We start from the raw sequence: 24,991 nt of genomic DNA, 5'->3' as shown, positions 1-24,991 counted from the left end.
CACACTCTGTTAAACATATATTTTTTTAAAGTATAAAATTGTAGCAGTTTAAGTTATCCTCGATATAATAATTGGGGATGCGAACGAACTCAACCTTCGCTTCGTCGAATTATTTATAATAAATGGAAATTGGGATTATTCGGTTGCGGTTTAAGACAGACAGACGTGTTTCCGATGGTTGTTCCGATCAAATGGTATCACGCGATTGAACCCAGTGGGGTAATTTTTAGTAGGTAGGTTTGTAGGCTAACCTGGTGTAACACTCTGTTCTCATTAAGACACTTCCGTTACCAATTTTCCGCCATATTTTGGAGGCATTGCGTGTTGTTGAGGGAACTTCAAGAAAATTACAAATAATTCATTTCTTCCACTGAGAATGGAACCCGCGACCTGTCGTTCACACTCGTTTATCCTTATAAATATGCACGTGGCACAAGAACAGGAATGCGATTGATTCCTCCGGATGTACTGGGTTCACAAGAATGAGAGGATCGGGACAATTATATCAATGCACCACAGCACGTACTGCACTGGTGGACAGGACAAACCAGTTGACGAATGCTGTTCTTCATATTAGTAAAAACCTAACTTCGATTATTATGTGGCTTTGTTATGTTTCTCTATATACAATATATATTAAGATATTTTCTCTAACACTGGCTGTCTGTAGATTTAATTTAATTATATTGTAAAAAAAAACCAATTGTTCTTCATTGAGAAGTATTTTCGTAATTAACTTAACTTTTTCTCATCTATTTTAACAAAAAAAGCGTAACAAATTGAATTACAAACTAAGAGTTTTTACTCGACCTCAGTAATAGGTACCTTGGTAGCCGCATTCAGATAATTATACTATACCTATCATATAAAAGAAAAATAATATAAAACTTAAGGAAGGGCAACTGAAAGTGCACGAAAATCACACGATATCTCAAGATCGTTCTCAGCACACCGGTTACATAGACATACATGTATAATAATATATATATGTACCTAGAAGGTGTTTGTGTTTGTAATAACGGTGTATAGGCGAACATATTAATATAATAAGTAATAGTTCGTATGCGCAAGCGCATGAGATTTAACTAGTCGCTATGGCGCAGTCGCGCAAAGGTTTCTAACGACGGTTATGGGTTCAATCTCCACTCGGAAAAATCAATTAATATTTATTAATGTTTTCATTTCTTCGCTTTAGCATTATGGCAAAACTCGTTGAGTTGCGCTACTCAAAACGCAATGCCTTGGAAAATTTGGCGGAGTATGGGTTACGGAGTGTTTTGACACTAGGTTCCGTGCGTACTCTGCTGTGTGCGGGATACAGGGTGAAGCTGATTTATTTATTAGCTAAAGTTTCTATGGGGCAATAGTTAAATACTGGTTACTAATGGAAAAGAATAATAATATTGATTTTATATGACAATATATATATAGGTTATTTAGTTTTTTTTTTATTTGTTTATTTAAGTCGTAAATTAACTTGGCGGCTAAGTTGTTACAAGCATTAGAGTTACGATCAGTTAGTATGTAATGAAAATAAATATCTTTCGCTTTAGTGCTCTTTGGATGTTGAAACTAATTAAATTAATGCTTAAATACTATTTAACTTCTACTCAAGTTTTTAACTGAATTTACTATATTATAAAAGTAAGTAAAGATTATAATAAGAAAGAGAATTTATATATGAAAGTTACACAAATTATTAGTTTGTGTAATACGTATTTTCGTGTTGCAAATAATTACATCCCTTATTATGGGGTAACAACCTTGACCGTTCTTAGGGCACCGACCTTCATTATGTTATAGAAAATATTATTTTCTTTCACACTAATCACGATTTTAAAGAAATAATTAGTATAAAAATAGTACTTTAACATAAAACATGAGTTTTTGAGCCCAATTTACAAATTTTATGTACGATAGAAACACTAACTCTGTTAGAAATACGTATTTGATTTTACATTTAACATCGACATGTCTGATGCTATTCCCGTCCGTGCTTCAGATTAGTCCTTTTAGGAATGGACTTCAGTCCATCGCGAAGCCTCGGTATGCATCTAATTTTAAACGAAGAGGCTCGCGACCTAGCTGACCCCGCGTCCGTATTAAAACCTGAACTTTCTTTACAACTATGCACTAAGTATACACACACAGGCGCTGCGGACTGGCTCGGGCCCGGTCACGACTCATCTAACCTACACCCCCCTATCCTGGACGATCTAGGGCCTAGAGCAGCGTCCGTGGGAAAGTGAGTGTCGTGACGGTGCGGGCAGTCTCTTGCAAAGCTAGCTTCAGTTCGCAAGCGTCGACTACTGTCTTTATTGATAGGATATCGTAAATAAACAAGGAATTGAGATTCGAGTGTGGGTTTCGCAGTACCTGGGGCAGAAACCCTAGGAGGGCGATGAGCACCGTTTGGGCGCGCATGCTGGCGCGTCCACTACCGGCGCCTGAGCATACACGGGATCCGACACCCGTCAGCAGTCGACGACTGCTAAATCCATCACATGCATTCCACTAAGTTAACACTAAGTCACAAAACACTACGGTGTCACTACGGCGTACAGTATACGTGATTCGCGCGCGTTACCGGCGTGTGTTTAGAGAGGCGTACAGACGTGTGATCGCGGCGGTGCGTGACGGCGGACTGAGGACTGAGGGCGGGCGGCGGCGGCGGTGCGGGCCGCGCACCTGGCGGGAGGGGGCGACGCTAGATGGCGCTGAGAGACACATCTGCCGACTGCCCCCCCGTGCCCGCCGCCCGCCGCCCCGCGCACACGTGCTCGTAGTAAGGTAAGAAAAGTTTTTAAAATGAATCGCCTTAGATGCGGTTTCTTATCAATTTCTGTTTTGGACGTGAATAGGCTTGGGATATGGTATTGTCTGCCTTTTTAAGTTATGAAGATTTTTTTTTAATTTTGTGCTTATAATTATCTAAATAGATTTAAATAATAAAATGTAACGATATAAGATAAAATAAAAATTGAACGCTAATAGATTATTATTTATAATTAATTTAAAAAAGTTATGTGTAAATTGGTGGGCATGTTTTTATATCTTATAGACTTGTAAAAAAATTTTCAAAATATTGTATTAATTGCATTAGAATAGATTATAAGAGGAATCTGATATTAAATATCATATCATTTTAATTATCCCATTAAAACATTTACATTAGAATCTACTACATATTTTTATTAACCATAGCATTAGCGATGGGAATTTGTTTAAATATTAAGTTATAGTTAAGTTAACGAAGATCGTTAATTACGATAAAATATTAAATTTATTACTTTTATATTTTGATAAATTTTGACTCGCGTGATAGAGGTCCGTTCACATATGCAAATTTAAGAATCTTAAAAAACGCAGCTGCCCGTTGCGTTGCAAGCCGATAAACATATTCACGAAGGGTGATTGCAGGATATTTTAACATTAATAATATTATCCTGAGGCCAAATAAAACGTGGTAGCAGTACCAGCACCACGCAATACTTTGATTGATTTAAATTTTAAACACGCGAATAAAAAGGAAGTCGGTTCATGTAATTTCCAAATTTCATCTAATTAACGACTAAACGTTTAATTTCTGAAATCTGTTTCCTGTGAATAAAAATCTATTATTACAATCATTAAATAATTTTATAATTTTTGTTTTAAGTATTTCAATATTTAAAGTGACTTTTTTTTTATGTATGCTTAAGCTAATGGCATAAGACCTAACCGCTACAGTTTATTGGTCGTTTAGGCCACGCCTACACTAAGTAGGTAAAATGACGCGTCATACAATCATAGCTTTGACTTTTCTATTGTGTAGTGGGTTATGCGTAGATAATATAACATGATGACACTTACGACAGATTATATAAGAGTTGGGACCCATCTGCCCGGTATGTCTCTATTTAAAAAGGAAACTAAAAAATAATAATAAATTTAAATATTATTTGATATTTGATATTTTTATTATCTCGCTTTCGTAACGAAGTAAAGCGCGCGTTGAGTGTTTTAACTCTAGGTGCCTACCCTGCTATGAGCGGGTTACAATGGGAAGCTAGAAAAAAAAAACGATATTTTAAATGGTCTTAAAGTAGCGCAAATAAACTTTTTTAAACATATCAAATTAGATAACTCAAGAGTGATATATTTACAATGTGGTCGTAAATGTCATTATTTCTGGAAATACCAAACCTACTTGTTCATTAACACCAGATTATAAAAAGTCATTATTCGTAGATAGTGCAAAATACGAAATTATATTTACTATGTAACGGTAACTGAAATACTCGAATTAATTAAAGCACGTAAAACGGTCCGATACAATTTATTTGATGTAACATCTACCTATTTGAAATTAAAAAACTAGTTTAAGATATCCTTATATTATGCGTTCAATGACCAGTGTTTTTAATGAGGATTTAAAAAAAAACAATTTGACATTTGTGTTCTATTCATTACAATTTACAACAATGGCGGAATTGGCGTTTTGATAATTTGTTTTTTTTAAATAGTTAATTAGAATTCATTGAATCTATTAAATATTTATATCAAAGCGTAATTAGATTTAATTAGATAAGGAATTGCGAAATTAGTTGTAATTTTCATACACTTTTTCACAATATTACAATAAAACATATCTACATATTTTATTATATTAAATATTAATTCATAGTACAATAAGGCCGACGATATTATCGTGAGAAATATTCGAAGTACCTACGTAGATAGGCACTTATTTACTACTTTATTTTATAGTGTTAACTGGTAAAATATTTTTCAATACCTATAAATATTAATACAACCAAATGAAGGAAGGCAAGGGAATCTAGTTCTTTATATAATTCAGGTAAAATATGATTAAAATATTGAATGATTTAAATTAATATTTTCTTATTTAAGCAAACAAACATTACAAGATTCATTGCTATATCTATTACAAATTCAAAATTAATCGTCTATAATATAAACTTATTTTATGATGGCTACTTCGCAAATGGAATTGCATGATGTTATTTAAAAGCGAAATTAAATGTACGTAATATATGAAAACTATTTATGTTGATTTCGAACGATAGAAATAATTATAATATTTGTAGAATGTAATTTCGCTTAAAGTTTACGACATATTGGAAGATACCATATTATGTAAATATTAACATTCATATAAACGTTATTAATAGTTTATATTCATTTGATGGTTCTGGGTTCGATTACCACATATAGTATTGCACATAGCAGGATAGGCAGGGGGAACCTAGAGTAAGCTGTTAAAACACTGCGTTCCCCACACACCACCCGCATTGTAAGTGTCGAGCGTTGAGTGGTTGAACTCACCGTCGTGTTTCGTCTTGTTGCTAGAGCGAGGTAACGAATATAATTTATTGTTCCAAGTGGAAATCGAACCCCCTACTCTCGCGTTTACAATCAGACGCTGTGCTACTCCACAACAGCCACGAACTTTATAGTTATATGCATGTAATTTTCTAGGGATAATAAAATAAACCTTAACGTTGGAAACCAGCAATTACCATGGAATACCTTTAATTCTTGTATGGACGACAACAGTGTTTTACGGCTTAATTCTTCCATCTCTGCAGGATGCGTAAATATCAAAATAAAAAAAAATAAGCCTGTACGGAATTTGCAGGACTGGTCGATTTTTTAATTTTTTTTATTATAAATAATTATGAAGTTTAAAAGAACCCTTCCGTATGAGCTTTGTAATATCATGACTTCAATCTATCAACATTTGTTTTTTTACATAATAGTGTATTATAGTAGGCAATTCCGCTACTCAACACGCAATGCCTCCAGCATTCAGGGATAAGAGGGAAGCTCAGTGTCTTAATACTAGGTTCCCTTTGCCTACCTTACTACATGTGGGATACATCATAAATCTGAAAAAAATAAATTTAACAAGTAAACAAATACAATAATTAGATACCTATTTAGAATAATAGACAAACGGATGAAACTGTATTTTTTCACAAATTCCACAATTAATCGTTCACGTGACGAGGTCAGGTTTTTCGTGCACAATGCACCTACATTTAGTGATGAACAAAGAACTCCACCCACCGCGCCCACTGCCCCTGACATAATAACACCTTCTATTATTATTATTATTTAATTAAAATTAAAAAATAAATAAATTAATTAAAGCAGCTTCACGATGTATCCCGCACGCAGCAGCGAAGGCAGAGGGAAAACCTAGTGTTGAGACATCAATTAATCTGTCTGTATGAAATTATGAATTTCCTTATTAACACGCTGTCGGATTATTATTGGCAATTTAATAATTACACAAAATAATAAGGATATTTATTTAATATATATAATCACTTATTTTGGTTTTGACAATTCCTCAGAATATTTTTTTTTATTTTAAAGGGGCCTATTATTAAAACACTCCACTCTCCACTTTCTGGAGGAATTTAGTGTCGACTGGCGGAACTAAACGCCGCGTTTAGCCTCGACCCCCGAGCGAAGAAATAAAAATATAAATATAATTAATTATAATGATGAACAAAGAACTCCACCCACCGCGCCTACTGCCCCTGACACAATAACAACCTATTATTCGATTCATTTGTTATAATTAGTTCCTTTTTAAATGTAAAAGTTTCATAGTTAGTGTGAATTGTGTTTAGGTTCTTTATAATGTTATTGTTTAATCGATTATACAATTAAGTACTTAATTAATATAAAGTATTTAATTTTGTTTGAAGATTTTATAAAAAGTTTTAAGTATAGTAACAATAATTGTTGTAGTTAATAATTGTTTTATTTTGTTTGTTTTAATTGAATAGTCAATTGTTTATTCTGTTTCTTAGCCTAGCACCAATATTTTCTAGACTAAGCTGTATACTGCATATTGACTCGCGTCGCCAGATTTTACTTTGGGGAGAAGCGGGAAAGCGGGACTGGGAAAAAATATAAATAACAGTTTTTTATATTAATTATCCATTTATTGTAGTTTAGTTTTTAATTAGGGCAGTTAAATCTTCAGTATTTATCTTTAAAGTCGACAGTTGATAGATTGAAGTTGCGTGTAGTACTGCACTAAGAATCCACCAATGAAATAATTTTTCATTGAGACTGGGTGTATTGGGTGATGAACCTAATAGAAAAATTGGTGTCAAATTTTAAAATACCCGAACATTTTTACTAAACTATTATTAATTCAAATAAAATATAGATATAATGTACTGGCAAATCTAATAATATTTTTAGACTTAGTTAAAAAAGTCAACAGGAAGTGCTGTTAATAACCTACATAGGTCTTAGTTAATAGTTAATTTAATAGATAATAAAATAATTGTATAATATAATTCTAAAATGATTTAATTAGAATAAACTGGACGCTGATGAAATCAGAAGGATTTCCGGTGTAGGAAAAACCGAGATATCTACAACAATACAGTGAAACAATTGCATATATGTAAGTAGTTGTTATTGTGGCCATACTTATACCATACGCCATACGTATATAAACTAAGTTGCCTACGTGGTCGCGATAGGTTGTGGATTCGATTCCCATTCGAGGAAATGAAAGATTTAATATTTTCATTTTTTGGCTCTGGTGTCGAGGTGCTTCCAGAATTTAGCGGAAAATGGAGAACAGAATCTTATTGGAAATAGAGTGTCGTAACACTAGATTTCCAAGTTCTCTCTGCCCACCTATGCTATGTGGAGAATATATTATAAAAATTGAAAAATAAATAAACTACTAGATGCTATGCATACAAGCCCAAGGTCATATTATAATAACTGGTATTAGATGTAGCTACTTCAAGATTATCTATACTTATAATAACGATTTAATAGATAAAAACAATGATTTTTAAAATTTTTGTGTGTTTGTTTGTTTGTCCGTTTGTCTGTGCGTTTGTTATCGCTAATCTCAGAATCGACTTAAACGATTTAGATGCGGTTTTCACTATTGGCTTCTGGCAAGCTTCCGAAAACGTATAGGGTTATTATTACAATCGGGTCATAAATAAAAAAGTTATGTCAATTTAAAGTATTTAGTTCGACAAATTTGCTAATTGCCGTAACAATTATTTTATATACCTAACTGTTTTACATTTACTGTTTTTTTTTTTAAATATTTACTAATTGACTGAATGTTTAGTTTTCAATTTCTTTATTAATATTTCTATTTCAAGCGGGCGTAGCCGCGCACGGGCGCACTATTCATATAATAATATTGTATATTTGTAAGAAGGCACGTAGATAGATATACCCATTAGTCAGGTATCTCACGATCACGAAATTAATTTCCGTGTTGGTTAAAAGATTTTATCAGCTCTTAAGGATGTAACTATATATTATTCATAGATTCTTCGATGTAACTGATGCGTCAGTAGGCATTGGTTCTAAATTGAAGAGATGAGATTATATATTTTTTTCACGCTGTATCCCGCATTAGCACGGTAGAGAACCTAGTGTAAAGACACTCCGTTCTTCACGATGAATTTTTGAGGTATTGCGTTTTGAGTTGCGGAATTCAACGTCGCGCTTTATCTTGGTACCGGAGCGAAGAAATGTTAATAAATAATTCACTTTCTCGATTGAGAATCGAAACCATAACCGTCGTGTTACAGTCATACGTTTGTGCCCCTGCGCCACAACGGCCTTAGACACAACAAAAATATGAAAAATACAGTGACGTCGCACTACCTCTCTTTAATTATTATCATTATTGATTTATAATGAAATATGACTATTATTTAATATTTTAAATCATTCTGTACAAAACCTTTCTTAGCATTAGATTCATAAAATAAATTATTCAAACAAATACAAAAACAAATATTAAAAACAATTCACTTAAACAGTTATTCGATAATCGTCTACATAAATACGGCATTACATAATGAGGCCAGTGGTGGTGTAGAGGCACAAAGTGCAAGTAAACGGCCCAAGTTATGGGTTCGACTCCCACTCTAAGAAATTAATATTTTTAAATATTTATCGTTTCCTCTCTCTGGTGTCGAGGCGAAGCTCGGCGTTGAGTCCCGCCACTAAAGAATAAGATTGAAAATGAGTAACGAAGTGTTTTAACACTAGGCTCCCTCTAACCTGCTGTGTACGTGACACTAAAAAGCAAATCTTACTAAGTGAAAGACCAAGCAAAGTATAAACTTTAAACACATATTGGTTATTGACTTACAGCTAAACTGGTCTAAGCGGTCCAAAGATGAGTGACCTGTCCTCTTGACGGGTCAAAAGAATACAACATCATTTGAATATTACTTAGAAATTTAACTTAATCAGTTAAAATATTTACTAAGCTTCGTTTTCAGATGCAAGATGCAGAAAGAATGCAGTTACGCAAGTCGAATTCATTCAATTTATGCATTTTAAAAATACGAGTGTGTGCTGGGGCCTGTTATGGCGCAGTGGTGCAAGTGTGTGGTTGTGAACGTGACAGTTGTGGGTTCAATCCTCAATCATGGTAATTAAATATATTATAATGATAAGGCAAACCGTTTACTTCTGCCACTAAGTACACCAGTAAAGAATTCAGCGGAAAATGGGAAACTGAAGTGTCTTAATGGCAACGTAGGTTTTTAACACTAGGTTCCCAGGTTCCCACTGCTGTGAATCTAAAAAAATATAAATCTTATTATATACTATTACCGCGATTATATGCGACTGAAAGTAGAATGGTACTTGTAATACTTGTATCATTCAAATTTTTTTTCGGCGGAACACTTGCGTATGCGCTTGTGCATATATATATACATATATACAGGGTATACTTACGTTTATTTATATTTCTTAATTGGAATGTCGATTATTATCATTATTTAAATATGGTTAAGAAACTAAAGCGTTAACTGTAGAATGTGCATATTAAGGGCATGACTTAATTGGCATTGTGTGTTTTAATGTTTTAATGAATATAAAAAATATATAAACAGATTTTAATTTAAAGAAATTAATCTATTTTGAAGTATTCATTATAATATTGAGAGGTCACACGTGGAACAGGGCCACAAGCGTGTGACTATAAACACGACAGGTTTTTTTTCCTATGGTAAAGCAAAGCGCGGCGTTGAACTCCGCCATTCAACACGCAACGCCTCATGGATAAAGCGGAATTTGTTAAACGGCATGTTTTAACACTAGGTTCCCAGGTTCCTTCCTATGTTGTGGGATACAGTATGATGAAAAAAAAAATGCCTTGATATCAAAAGCTCCTTATATTTAATTTTGATTGTAAGGTTAATGACATACCTGATTAGATATTATGTTTATTGCCACTGTAAATAGAAAGTAATACGATAAAACAACTTTTAATTAGGAAACGGCTTTTGTTATTTATTAGAAGATGTCTCTAGTTTAATTGCGGAAAGAATATAAATATAAAGATTATTATACACTGTCAAAGACGAGTGACAAAATCGATAGTAAATTTAGATTTTTTCATTGGATTGATGGTTGTGAGATCGATTCCCACTCGAGGTATTATTCCTTTAAATATTACGTGTTAATATTTTCTCTTTTTTGCTCTGGCACCAAGGCAAAAGCCAACAAAAACAAAAGAAAAATTAGTTGAAATTTTAATGGGAACAGTATCTTATTACTAGGTTCCCAGTTCTCCTCTGCCTAACCTTAAAACCATTATTTGGTCAATTCATTCAAATTATTACCTAATTTTACATAACACAGTGCTAAGAGCCGGATGTATTTAATTTTTTACTGCAAAGAAGCAATATAAATAACTACATATTAATATTTATCAAAAAAATCAGATTCACTAATTCTCGAGGCATACGGCGGAATTTAACGCTGCGTTTATCTCAACACCAAGAAATGAAAATTAAAAATTTAAATAAATATTTCATTTCTTCTTGTGGGGATCGAACCCACAACCAGTCGCGTACAGCCACTCTCTCACAGCCTCTGCGCCACGAGTGGCCTGAACACTTATCACTGTCTCTAATATTAACTCTATAAGGATCTGAGATTAGAAAGTATAATAAAAGACGTTGTATTGATTAATTGCTTCATACAAGTTTTAAGTAAACTTATTTCTCATTGTATGAGACATCTGTTTGGGTGGGATTTTAAATAATGTTATTAATTTTAAATGAATGTCTTTTTGAGCTTCATGTCTTCTATCTTCTGTATTGTACATAGCAGAGAAGGCAGAGGGAACCTGGGAACCTAGTTTTAACACACTGTTCTCCACTTGCCGAGAAATTGCCTTCAATTTTTGGGAGTATTGGCGCACCAGGATAATGTAAATGTAAATGCAATTATAATGGGTTCGATTCCCACTGAGAAGAATTAATGATTTATATATGTTAACACTTAAATTTTAATTAGGTATATAATAAAAATTCACATTTTATTTTGATGATTTTAGAAATTAGCAAATTCGCTATAAAATAGAATATTCTCAAGCATTAAAAGTTATTTATGTTAGCTATTAGCAAATAATATACCCACAAATAAGGCTCGAGTACGTATCGGCGTTGGTAGTTTTAGGTCAACTGACAAAGTAGTTTTAAGATCCATCCATTTAATTAATACATACATACAATTTCCGTCATATTGCAAGTATAATACAGTTTTTATCATTATTCTATGTTAATTTTTATAATTAGTAGATATCAGGTTTTGTCTACCGTTTTAGTCTCTATTTAGAATTGATTTTTTTGCTTAAATTGTCTTTTAGCTATAAAAATTACTTGTACAGTTGAAAAAAAATGGATTAATTATAATTTTTTTTTTAATAAATGCCTGCACTGGATACAAGTCCTTCAAGGCCTGTATTCAGCCAGTTAAGCAATAAGCTTTTATCATATTATTTTGTAAAAAAAAATATTATAATAAATTATACCGTTAACATTTATATGAAAGTTGAATATAATGAAAAGAAATCATTTACTTTTAGAGCGTAGAAAATTAAGAGTAAAATATGAATATTATGAATACTTATATGTATTAACTTTTTAATTTAAATATCATAAAAGTGCATTCTAATTGTAAGCGTACTAACATTCATATTTATAAACCGATTTCAACTTTAAGATCGATCTTGAGATAGCGTTTCCAATCCAATGAAAGCGGCATCTCAAGATCGATCTCAAACCTGAGAGCGATTTACAAATACGAGCCTAAGTATTCAAATAATAATTCTTTCTTTTATTCACTTAACAATTGACAAAAGTGTTTTCTTACCTTTTAGTACGTATACATATAAACTAGCTTCTTTAAAACATTCCTTCGTACAAAATTATTGAATAATTGAATTGAAGACCGGCTTGTAAACGGAAAGACGGCTTTCTGGTCCCGTCTGCCATTAATTACTAGTGTTGGTCATAGAAAGCTCGACCTGGGGTCACGCCGGGATGGAGGCATCGGTACAACACTAGCTGCTTTCGCCTATACAAAGGAATTGCTATCACTTTCCTTTATAAAGTCATATGTTAGGTATTTCATGTGATGTTCATGTGGAACCTAGCACCTACGTAAATTAAGTTATGGAAACTCGTCGTCTTTTAATAATTTCGGAGAACAGAGTGTTTTGACACTTATTACTTACTACCTTTAATATTTACGGGGTAAAGAGTGAAATTGAAAAAAAAAGTGCTTTGGAATTTTTTTTTATTGTTTAATTACATCGTGTGGAACGTATCAAATGCATTTCAATTCCTCTATTACAAAATAACAAAATAAAAAGAGCCTTTATTTCCTCTGAGCACAAAATTCTTTGTAAACAAAATTCGTTTTACATATAACTAACATTTTACAAACTATATAATTTTTTTTTTTAGAATGTTAACTAAAACTTTTTTTAATTTTTTATTTTTAATAATTATTTCAACTAGTATCAGCTACCAGGTGAGGTTGTCCTACGACATAGGTCTCCTCAAGTTCCCTCCAATTCTGCTGGTCTAGTGTCTATGGTCTATTACAAAATAACAAAAAAAAACAAACAATTACTTATATTAAATTAATTTAATAAAATAAATATATTATACAAAATTATTTAATTAAAAAACAAGTATGGGCCGTTGACATTGTTAGCTTTGGTAATAAGATTATTTATAAGCCGAATTAGCATTTATCGTAGTACGTTTGTTGGACATTTAAGGTGATGCCTGGTATTTTGATTTGGTATTCGTGGAGAGAATTAGTACAAGCGGTAAAGGTTGATTTGGTAATAACAACACATGCTTTCATAGCTGGGTAAGGAGAACGAAGTGTTTCAACACTAAGTTCTTGTATAAAGGAAGGAAAATTAAAAGATAAATATTACTAAAATTTAAAATAACTAAATTAAAAATAAAATTACTGATGATTTTTAATTTCTTGATACAAAATAATAAAATTTTACATCTAATTCAAATTTAAGCCAATTATAATCATCTTTATGTCTATATTCAAATATATAGTTAAAAAAAGAAGAAGCAGTATAAGAATATTATCTTCCCTCTGCCTATTCTTCTACACATGGAATAGTGTAGAGCCTTTTTTTTTGTGACGTATATATGTTATAATTTTTAATAATGAGTTAATAAATTATAATAGATAATTAAGGTAATAAAAGTTCCTTTTAGAGCATAATATTTTATATTAATTACTTTGATATAATTAAATTATATTAGGTACAACTATATGTTTTATTTTATACGTTTTTATACTCTTTTCTTAAAGACTTTTGTATTTATTTCAAACAATTAATATTTAGGTATGCAATTAATATGTAGAAATAATAAAATACGCATTTATTATTTAGTTACATTTAAACTCTAGTTAAGTACATATGTATTACATAATAAAATATTTACAAAATAAGTTTTTTATTTATTATGAAAGTGCGTTTTTTATACTAGCCATCAATCAGTTTATAAAAAAACCCGATTGATTGATTCCTTTTAATGCCTTTATTATAAATATGAATAATTCCCTAAATCAAAATGCGAACCTATACCCAAAGCTATAATAATTAAGAATATAATACAAACAAACAGAAACAAAAATCCATTTTTAGTTCCCTAGATAATGTTTACTAAACACGTAACTGCGCATGCGCAATCATCTTCAAATCGTTCTATTAGCTAACAATTTCGCAACACCGATGTCTAAATTCAATTGCAAATATCAAAATACCGAAGGTAGAGACGTAACTAGTTCCGAATAAACTACCGTCGCTTGTAATATCTAAATAATTTTAGCTAAATATCTGTCGCTGAGTACCAGCTAGGATACTGGTAGTGGTATCTAGAATGGGAATATTTTGCATTTGTTATTTACGATCAAGTTTGAGTTTTAAGATTTTTTTGTATAAGGAGTATAGTAGTCAAAGGTAACTTGGGAACCTAGTGTAGAGACAGTTAGTTTCGTTTAAGGCTCTTCTGTTCCCCATTTTTTAAAGAATTCTCTAGGCGAGGATGTTGAGTGGAAGAATAATAACGAGTAAATGAGAATAAACATATTTTTTCCTAAGAGTGAGAATCGAACCCACGGACAACCTGAGAGCGTTGAAATGAAACTAATTTATTTTCCGAGACGGGAATCAAACCCACAACCTATCCCATTGTTATGATATTTTTTTAAATGTACTATTATCATATTAGCATAAACAGTTATTAAAATTACACAGATAAAAAAAAGTCGCTATTTTAATTTAAAAAAAAAACTAAAACTATTTACTAGTTCACCTATTACCAACATAACATTCTCACGGGTGATGACATCTTGTTTTAACAACCTGCTAATTAGACTATGATTTTGTTTATTACGCTTTTGGTCTAGATAAAACAATTTATATCTAGATAATATATTTGTTTTTGGTGCTAATTTAAAATAAAAACGCTATTAATATAATTAAAATAATGTTTTATTTCTTTGCATACTTCTTACTTTCTCCTGGCATTAATCCCGGCTATTGCCAGGGTCTGCCCTCCTACTCAACCTACTCCACTTTGCACGGTCTTTTGCGTCCTCGGTGGTTAGACCATTGGCTCTCATGTCCTGCATCACGACATCCAGCCAGCGCTTCCTTGGGCGTCCAGGAGGTCTCACTCCAGGAACTGGTATAGCAAGGCACTTGCATCCGACATAGTTCTTAGGCCGGCGCGTAACGTGGCCAAACCATCTCAGACGACGCTCTTGGAGCTTATCCGCTACGTCACGGACCCCAAGACTACCTCGAATGAATGTGTTGCGTATGCGGTCAGACCGCGTTACGCCGCACATCCACCTCAGCATCTTCATTTCCGTGACGTGAAGCTCCTGAGTGTGCCGAGATAGTGCCGGCCAACATTCGCTGCCGTATAAAAGAACCGGTCGGATGATACTCTTGTATATCAGCCCCTTGAGCTTGGGCGGTATTCTGCGGTCGCAGACCACACCAGTGACCTCCCGCCATTTGGCCCAGGCAGCGCTTATCCGCCCTTGGACATCGTGATCGATGCCTCCAGACTCGTGCATAACGGATCCAAGGTACCTGAACTTCTCCGACTTAACGGCTGGCTCAGGACCTATAAGGATGGTGCTCGAGTCCCGGCTTCCGCAGGCCATGTACTCTGTCTTCGACACATTTAGTTTAAGACCGCCGTTCTCAAGCGTACCCTTCCAGAGGTTCACTTTACGCTCCAGCGTCAGTCGGTTCTCGGCAATGAGTGCTATGTCGTCGGCATACATCATCAGCCATGGAGGCTGGTCCTGGATGTGAGCCGAGACAGTATCGAGCACTACATTGAATAAGAACGGACTAAGAGCCGAGCCCTGGTGAACCCCCACTGTAATCGGGAAGGGTCTAGTGTCGCCAACAGCAGTCCTAACCATAGAAGCGGAATCGTATACCTGTATGCCTCCATCAAAGTTCTGAGGGCGAAAATGGCGTCCATGGTGCCCGATCCTGGCTGAAATCCATATTGAGACTCAGAGATAGTACACTCTCGGCGGAGCCTGAGGTCGATCATGCGCTCGAAGAGCTTCATGGTATGACTCATAAGCTTAATGCCCCTATAACTACCACAATCTTGAACACTGCCCCTTCCTTTGTAAATAGGGGTAATAAAGCTAAGCCGCCACTGATGCGGCATCTTACCAGTGTTCAAGATATGGTTAAAAAGGTCAGTAAGCATGAGCACACCAAGAGAGCCCAACGATTTCCACGCTTCGATCGGAATGTCATCAGGTCCCACCGCTTTTCCGTTCTTCATGCGTCGAAGGCAATTACGTGTTTTGTCAAGGGTTATTGGGGCAATAAGTCCGAGGTTAGGCGGTGGGTCGTGATGAAGACTGCATGGGTGCTGAGTATTCAGCAACTCCTGGAAGTAGCTTCTCCACCTCTCCTTCACAGAGGCATGACTACAGAGCAGCGTGCCCTGGGAATCTTTGACGCAAAGACATTTTGCGATATCTTGCGTCACTTTATCCCGGGAACGTGCCAGTTTGTAAATGAGCTTCTGCCCCTCCACAGTTTCAAGTTTATCATATAATGGTGACAAACTTTCACTGCGGGCTCTGGCTACAGCTCTTTTACAGGCACGTTTAGCTACTGTGTACTCCAGTCTGTCTTCAGGAGAGTTGAATTCCTGCCACTTCTTAAAGGCAGCCTTCTTTTCACGAGTCACCTCCTGCACCTCGTCATTCCACCACCATGTCTCCTTGTCGATGACACGTCCTCCCCTAGAAAGGCCAAGAACTCGCCTGCCCGCCGCAATGATTGCCGACTGAGCCCGATCCCAAGCATCCTGAGCAGTCTCGGTGTTAGTCGAAAGATCGTGACTTTTCACCTCTGCCAGGAAGTCGGTCTGCATCGGTCCATTCAGCAACCACCACTTAATCCGAGGCTTACGTTTCTCGGCTACTTTCTTCTTCGGAGTGACGTTAAAGTCCATGACAAGAAGACGATGTTGGGCCGTTAGGCTTTCGCCTGGAATGACCTTACAGTTAGTTACCCTGCCCATATGACACCGTCTGGTCAATAAGTAGTCTATTTGAGTTGAGTGGGACCCGCACTTATACGTGATAAGGTGCTGAGATTTCTTTTGGAAGAACGTATTCACGACGGCCAGATCAGACGCAATACAGGTTCTCAGAATGTTTTCTCCCTCTGTATTGCGAAGACCGTACCCAAAACCCCCGTGAACACGTTCATACGGCTCAGCAGCCTTACCGACGTGTCCGTTCAAGTCCCCCCCAACTAAGACTACTTCAGTAGACGGCACAGCAAGTAGCACCTCTTCATACTGCTCCCAGAATGTCTCCTTTTCGGCCGCGCTACATCCCGCCTGGGGAGCATAGGCACTGATTAAGTTTGTGATAACGCCCTCAATCAGTACCCTCACTCGCATCAAGCGGTCGGAGCGACGGTCAACTTCAAGGAGCCCATTCTGTAGCTCTTCAGATAGCACTACCGCTACACTGTTTCTACCCGAAGGTGACCCAGTGTATATAAGCCGGTAACCCTGTCCGATGTTACGGGACTTATTGCCCTTCCAGCGAGTTTCCTGGAGGAAAGCACACTGGACCCGACGTCTCATGAGTACATCTGCGAGTTCCCTGCATCGTCCGGTTAGAGAGCCAATATTCCACGTTGCAAAGCGGAGTTTCCTTCTGGGTACTTGCGTCTTTAACCGTGCCCGTACTTGACACGGTAGCCCTTGCCCACTTGTCGCAGGTGTAGGGCGATGTGCCTGCGCGTCGTTTCGCGGCGACGCCCTAGCCGTACCCAGTCTGTTGTTGGTTCGTTCCATATTGTGGCTGTTTGTGGTTTTCGTGGAGCGACTGCCGTCTGACCTCCACAAACCCCTTTGTGGGGAAAAACCGAAGGGAGAGGAAAATAGGGGGGGGTAGGATAGGTAAAGGAGGGAGCTGGAGAACGGAGGAGGGGGGGGGACACCATTCTTACGGACTGGATGAGGATATAAGAGTGACGGCTCGAGGATCCGGGGTCGCGTACCCGTATGCCCACAAACCAATATCGGACAGACATTAGTCTGGACACCCTCTGGATGTTTTATTTCTTTGCATGTTATCTATTAATTGTCGTGGCAATGACAGTTGGCTGTTTCAAAGCAAACACGGTTTATATATGTAGGTATGAGAAAATAATAATCCTTCTAATATGCAATAAAAATAGATATAATTATGGTAGTTTCCAATGAGATATTGTTTATCTCACATGACTAATTACTGAGGCCATCGTTTGTGGGTTCGATTCCCATTTGAGGAAAAGAAATAGTTTATGTTTTCATTTCTTCTTTCTGGTGTCGAGGGATTTCCGCCACTCGATGCCTCCAGAATCCGGCAGAAAGTGGGAAGTGGAGTATCTTAACACTGGGCTTCCTCAGCCTACTCTACCTTTCACATGAACGTGAAAAAAAATAACGATCTGTCAAAAACGTTTAGAATTGTAAAATTAAGTGTCTTGACACTAAATAAAAAAAAATCCAAGGTATTTGGATGTATCTATATAAATAGATAAAGGTGTCTCAACCAACAAAATCCCTAATTCATCAATTAACATTTATACGAGTTGTTTTTAGATTATTAGAGTTGCCACATTTCGATGGATCGAGTTAAGTTCTGTCACTTAACTTGTTTATTTTAATCGATTATAGATTGTGTAACGCCGAATCGATTTTTTGGGGCGTGAATTACATTTACATAATTTGATAGTGTTTAATGCATGTCCATTTTAGTTAGAGCACTCAGTGTTGACTGCTTTATAATAGATATGGATATTAGATATTAGGTTGTATAGCTACTTAAGTGTCCGTTAATCGATTAAAATAAAAAATCGGTTAAGTACGAGTCGGACTCGCCCACTGAGGCTCTCGTACAATTTCGAGATTGTAGGTCAAAGGACACGTACAACTAAGTACACTTTATATAAGTTGACAAACTTAAATTTGCGGGCATTTGTCTATCATTTTGTATAAAATGAACCGCAAACATAAGTTTGTAATGTTTTTTCTATATGAAATACCTAATACCTATTAATTTTCATCTTCATGTAGGTTCACGAGAAATATCCTATAGGTTTTCATTTTTCTTTTGAATTCAGCAAAATCAATACATATTTATATATCGATTCGCTAGATCTTTTGATTGTATTAGAAGCTCGATTTTTCTATAAAAAACAAAAAAAAATTCTGAGAATGAACTTAAATGCAGAAGAATACTCTCACGTTAGTATTAATTAATCTTTTTTCATTCATTCGGCGGTACAAAGGTAAGTTAAAGGTAAAATAAGGTAAAGGCCGTAAAGTTATTTTAAAGGTAAATTTAGTGCTGTACCTATATAGAGTGAACTATCGTGTGTGTATGGTATAGTTTTTATGCTTTATGACGAATCGAGAGATCGTTAGCAATCAACACGGTTTGATGTAACCACTGTGACCGGTGGTGTACACGGCGTGGTTTTGGTTTCTTAAAATAATCTTACAAGAGTTAAAACAAATATCTATGGTATCTTTTGCAGAATTTCCACAATTTATAAAGAAGTCGTCAAATCAGCCTCTTCTCCAATATTTTTGGTGTATGCTTCAAGGGAAGCTACATGGTTAGGCACTCCGTACCCCACTTTTCACTTGGCGTTAATTTCCCCACTCAACAGGCAATACCTACCTCCAGAATTCGGTGGAAAATGGGGAGAGTAGTGTCTTAACACTAGGCTCCCTCTGGCTTCTCTGGTATGTGAGATGTAGCGTGAAGATAGCTTGGAAAATTGCCTTAAAAAAGTTTATTATGGCTTACATTTGTGGAATGTATACAACATAAGGCGCACCGCTCAGAGAATATATTCGTGAAATTGAATACCGCTTACTTTCACTTGAAATACGATTACATTTTTTTGCATACTTCGTATCCATTTAATTTTTAGATGAATAATTATTTTTTAATGTTTCACGCTTTGCTGCATATGGAAGGCAGAGAAAGCCGAGTGTTGAGTCACTCTATATTATTTTTTATTATTGTCGTTTCGTGGCGCAGGGACTCAATCTCGCTTTGGTAACGCAAATCCTTTAGAATATGGCGGAAAGTGGGGAACAGAGGTGTCTTAATAGGAACAGAGTGTCTCAACACTAGATTTCCGACTCTGCCTACTCCGCTATGTACGGTATACAGGCACAGCGTGGAACTAAAAGAAAAACAGCAAAATATATACGTTCATCTATGTTAACAATTTTCTTTAGTTATTTATTTTTAGTTATGTTTTGTCCACACAAAGTGAATTATAGGACATTTTTAGACAGATACGTAGCTGACGGCCATATATTTAGTGATTGTTTTTTTTGGCGACGTGCCTAAGATTTTTGCATTCCAGCTTCTTAAATCCAGTAAGTATACTCGTATATGCAGGAGCCGTGAGAATTTATGTATCTTTAAAATATATTTATTTGGACAGAGATATCAAGAGTCAATGCTTTCAGTTAAACGTTTTTTTTAAATGGTAAACACGCGTTTTTTTAATAAATGTTTTTTTTTTTTAATTTTATTTAGATTATTTGTTTGGGAATGCAGATAAATTATGTTTTGAATGTAGTGTGTTATTAACAGTTATCGCGCACATAAATGATAGATGTTATTAATCGCTAAAGAACTCAACGCCGTTGTTTAATATACCAGACCTAGGAATTTATCACTATGTACTACTAGATAAAGGAAAAAAATCACATACAAATATAAGGCCGCCTTTACACCATTTTTCATTTGTTTTTTTTTTCCGTTTTTTGTTTAAGTTAATTTATGTGTGTTTTTTCGTTTTGTTTTAGTTAATTAATATCAAATATAGTGTAATAAAGTATTAAAATAAATAAATATTTCATACGAGATTTCTTAAAATCCCGTAGTGTGGCCATACAAAAGTCACGGCATAATTCCGTACACGACCCCATCGGTTCGCGTGCGCACTACAGACAGATATAAAGGCACGCATATTAATATTATATAGCTATAAACGTCTAATTGGAACGTGCGCTACATTCTGACGGATTTTAAGATGTAAGTGACCATTTAACAACCAAAACCATTGACGAAACCTGTAGTTTAAGAAAAAGCCGTGAAATTTCATAGTTACAAATATTATTTTTGACTATAAATTAGTTATGAATAGTTTTTGGGTATAATCGTGGGGTAGGGGTATCAGCGTGTGACTGTAGGTCCAACAAGTTAAAAAAATTTTTTTTTTTTCAGCTTCACTCTGTATCCCGCTTTTAGCAGGTTGATATTTGCGGGATACATCGCGAAGTTAAAGAAAAAAATGTTTTATTTTTTTGAATAGTTAATAAGTATATTTTAATTATGTGAAAGTAAAAAGATGAAATGTTTTACCAAAATCAAATCGAGGGGAACAAGGCAAATCGCGGCGTTCAGTTTCGCCACTCAACAACAATGTCTAGAAAATTCTTCCCTGCTATACAAAAAAAAAAACCAATATTATTATTTAATAAACTTTCAAACAAACTTGATATATCCTTGTAACTTTTAGAAAGCTCATCTCCCAGATATCAATTAACTATAAAAATTTTAATTATAGCATTCATTTGGCCGGACCCACCAAATCTTTTGACATTATAAATGCATCAATGTCTAATATAATCTGTCGGCATTTTAAAAAAAAAAATAATTATATTGATCTGTGGTCATCATTCGGTAGCATGAGTGCCGAAGGCGGTATGGCTGGGGGCGAAGGCTCCTCTGCGAGTGAATGGTTTCTCAAATTATTGGTTAATACTTATTATAATTATTAGGATAACAGCTTCCTTTTAGCTTTGAGTTATAATTGGATGTTATTTTTGTATCATCACGTTTAGGTTCCCTGCAATTTGCAATATGGGCGGCGATTCTAACTTTAATTGTAAAAGCTTCTTAAAAGTATCGTTCTTGGAGTGGGAGTCAAACGACTAGCTAACAAACGAGATAAATTTAATTTAAAATTACAAAACATATAAAACAAATTAAATCAGCTCACGCTGTATCCCGCGCATAACAGGGTAGGCATAGGGAACCTAGTGTTAAGACACTCCGTTCAGCACTTTCCGTTGAATTCTGGCGGAATTGCGTGTTGAGCAGCGGAACTTAACGCCGCGCTTTACCTCAACACCAGATCGAACCCACAACCAGCCCACAAACAACCAGTCGCGATTACAGTTCCACTATATATATTTATTTATAAATCAACATTTCCTTTTCAGAAGGAATATATTGATATATTCCATCAATCCATCAGCCTTTTAAAGTCCACTGCTGGACATAGGCCTCCCCCAATGCTCGCCACTCTGTCCGGTCCTGCGCTCTTCAAATCCAGCGGGTTCCCGCTGTCTTCTTGAGGTCGTCGGTCCACCTGGTTGGAGGGCGGCCTTTACTTCTTTTGCCGAGACGAGGTCACCATTCGAGGACCTTCCTTCCCCATCGGTTCTCGGTCCTTTGACAATATGGCCTGCCCATAGCCACTCCAGCTTGCAGATTTTGAGAGTTATGTCGGTAGCCTGCGTTCGTCTACGGATTTCATCGTTGATATATTAGTATAGATAACTTCGTGGCTATTTAATTAAATCTCATACAATTAATTATATTGCAAGAAAATTCGTGCCTTACAGTGGGTGGGTAGTTTGAAAAATAATTAATAAATAATAATTAATGATTATTATTATATTCTTATTAATATGAGAACGTGATAATATTTGACATGTTTGCGCAAGAAATGATATAGATTTATTATAGTTTTTAATATCGGTGAATTGGTTTTAAAATTTTTATTTGATTTATTAATGTTGCTGTTCTTAGTTTTTTATTTTTTTTTTTCAAAAGTAATTGTAATAAACGATTAATTGTGTGTTTTGTGGGTCTTGATGTTGCGTTATGAAAAATTAAATATATAATTTATTTTACTTAAAAAACGTGAAAAATAATATAAGTAGTAGCTCTACGCTTTTGGCCACATATTATGACAGGCCATTATTTTACACCCAGAAATGTAGAAATAGATAAGTAATTATGTAATATACATATAAATAGTGTTTTAACACTGTTCTAAATCAGATTTACGTTGTATCTCGCAGCGAACTCTGTTCCCCATATTCTCAGTTTGTTCATATAATTTTTAGACAAATTTTAATTAATTAATAATTCTTCTAATTGGCTAAGACATTTACTTTATTTCTAATTTAACCTGTCATTTACACCAAATGAACGGATACAAAAACTTAAAATAATATTATTATTTTAACCATCCTGTTTCACATGTTTCAGACAAGTCGAAGAAAGTTAATATTTCCTACTTTCCGTTTTGAGTATCTTTCAATATCTATGTATATAATGTACTATACATATAGAGGTCATCGTAGCACAGTGGCATAACGATTGACTTCTAAAGAGATTGGGTGTTGAGTGGCGGAAGTTAACGCCGCGCTTTGCCTCCTTATCAATGCGAAGAAAAAAATAATTTCCACAAGCGGGAATCGAACCGACTGGCCTCTTGAAACATATATATTTATTCATTGAAATATATTTACTATATTTATTATAATTTGTAAGCGAAAGTACAAGAGGATGTATAAGCAACTAGCAAGTCTATAAAATGATAGAATTATGTATTTCTAAGTTAGGAGGTTTCTAATAATGCTTTGAGAGTTCCTTATCCAATAAAATATTTGCAAAGACAGCTTAATATTAGTTATTAAATAACTTATGGACGTTCTGATATTTAACTGGGATTTATATTTTTATAATTTCATATATAAACGTATAAAAATTTTAACAATTAACAATCAGTTTCACGCTGTATCCCGCACACAGCAGGGTAGGCAGAGGGAACCTAGTGTTAAGAGACTCCGTTCCCCACTTTTTGCTGATTTCTGGAGGCATTGCGTGTTAAGTGGCAGAACTCGACGCCGCGGTTTGCCTCAACACCAGAGCGAAGAAATGGAAATATAAACGTAAATAAATATTTCACTTCCTTGAGTGGGGATCGAACCCATATTTCAACATTTTAACGTGTTTGTTTAAAAATACAAAAAAAAAAACACCAAGTTTAAACTCTCTTGACGAATATAAAAAATAATACTTATCCTATACTTATTTATCCATACATATTTATATAGCCATACAAAATGAAAAACCAGATCACATCACCTTACTAAGTTGATAATATCATATCCCAGAGCTCGGTATCAACGAGGTACTCTTTTACAACCGTATCTTTTTCTCAGCAACTGTCCAAAAGTTTTTAACTTGTTTCTGCCGGCTGATCCAAAAAATACCAAATTGACTTTCAGACTCCACGAATTCCGACTCTACTGCTTTCGGGATAGAGTTCTTTGAGCTCAAACCTGACCGTCAGATGTGATTGAACAGGTGTCGAGAGGAACAGGTGATTTGGTGACCGCTAATATATTGGATACAGGATCGAAATCGGCGTTCGACATATTGTGCTATGTAAATTTTTGTTATTTTATACAAATATCGATTCTATTTTCTATTTAAATAAGATATAAATTGGCGGAGAGATGGCGACAGATGGGGTTTATTTTTGCGCTTATATAATATCTATGTAAGGTGGATTGGAGTTCTGATCTAAGATGCAAGATGGGTGATGGTGATTGGGACAAGGTGCTTTCTCAGTCAACTTCTGTTAGATGTATGGCTTTCTCTCTTTTAAGTTGTATAGAAATGTTAATTTAATAATTACTATTTATTCAATTTAATTATTTGTAAACTTGTTATTTTCCGTTTAGCTTCACGCTGTATCCCGCAAAAATGAGGGTAGGCAAAGGGAATCTCAGAACCAAGTGTTAAGACACTTCTTTTCCCCAATTTGCGCAAAGTATTATATTAGTCTTTTCTTATTAAAAATGGGGGCCTAATCTTGTTAGTGCTAATTATATATGTATACCACAGAATACATACAAACATACATACATACAAATGCAACAAAATTGCATTTTTGACCTTTTTACAATATTTATCTATTAATTAATGTTGTTTACATTAAAAATATAATTTTATGATAATT

General features: G+C 34.9%; 1 protein-coding gene across 1 annotated transcript in view; it reads right to left on the bottom strand.

Annotated features, from left to right (window-relative positions):
* Delta (neurogenic locus protein delta) overlaps positions 1–2,668 on the bottom strand; it is a 32,494-nt gene extending 29,826 nt beyond the window's left edge. The window contains exon 1 of the mRNA XM_085189854.1: positions 2,377–2,668. Coding sequence (XP_085045980.1) covers positions 2,377–2,424 — 48 coding nt within the window. The 5' untranslated portion in view covers positions 2,425–2,668. The remainder of the gene's footprint in view (positions 1–2,376) is intronic.
* Positions 2,669–24,991: the final 22,323 nt, after the last annotated feature.

This window comes from Heliconius melpomene, chromosome 9 (genome assembly GCF_056956725.1).
Source record: "Heliconius melpomene rosina isolate 202511_hmr_F chromosome 9, ASM5695672v1, whole genome shotgun sequence".
Classification (NCBI taxonomy): Eukaryota; Metazoa; Arthropoda; class Insecta; order Lepidoptera; family Nymphalidae; genus Heliconius; species Heliconius melpomene.
This window is presented reverse-complemented; position numbering and strand designations above follow the sequence as displayed.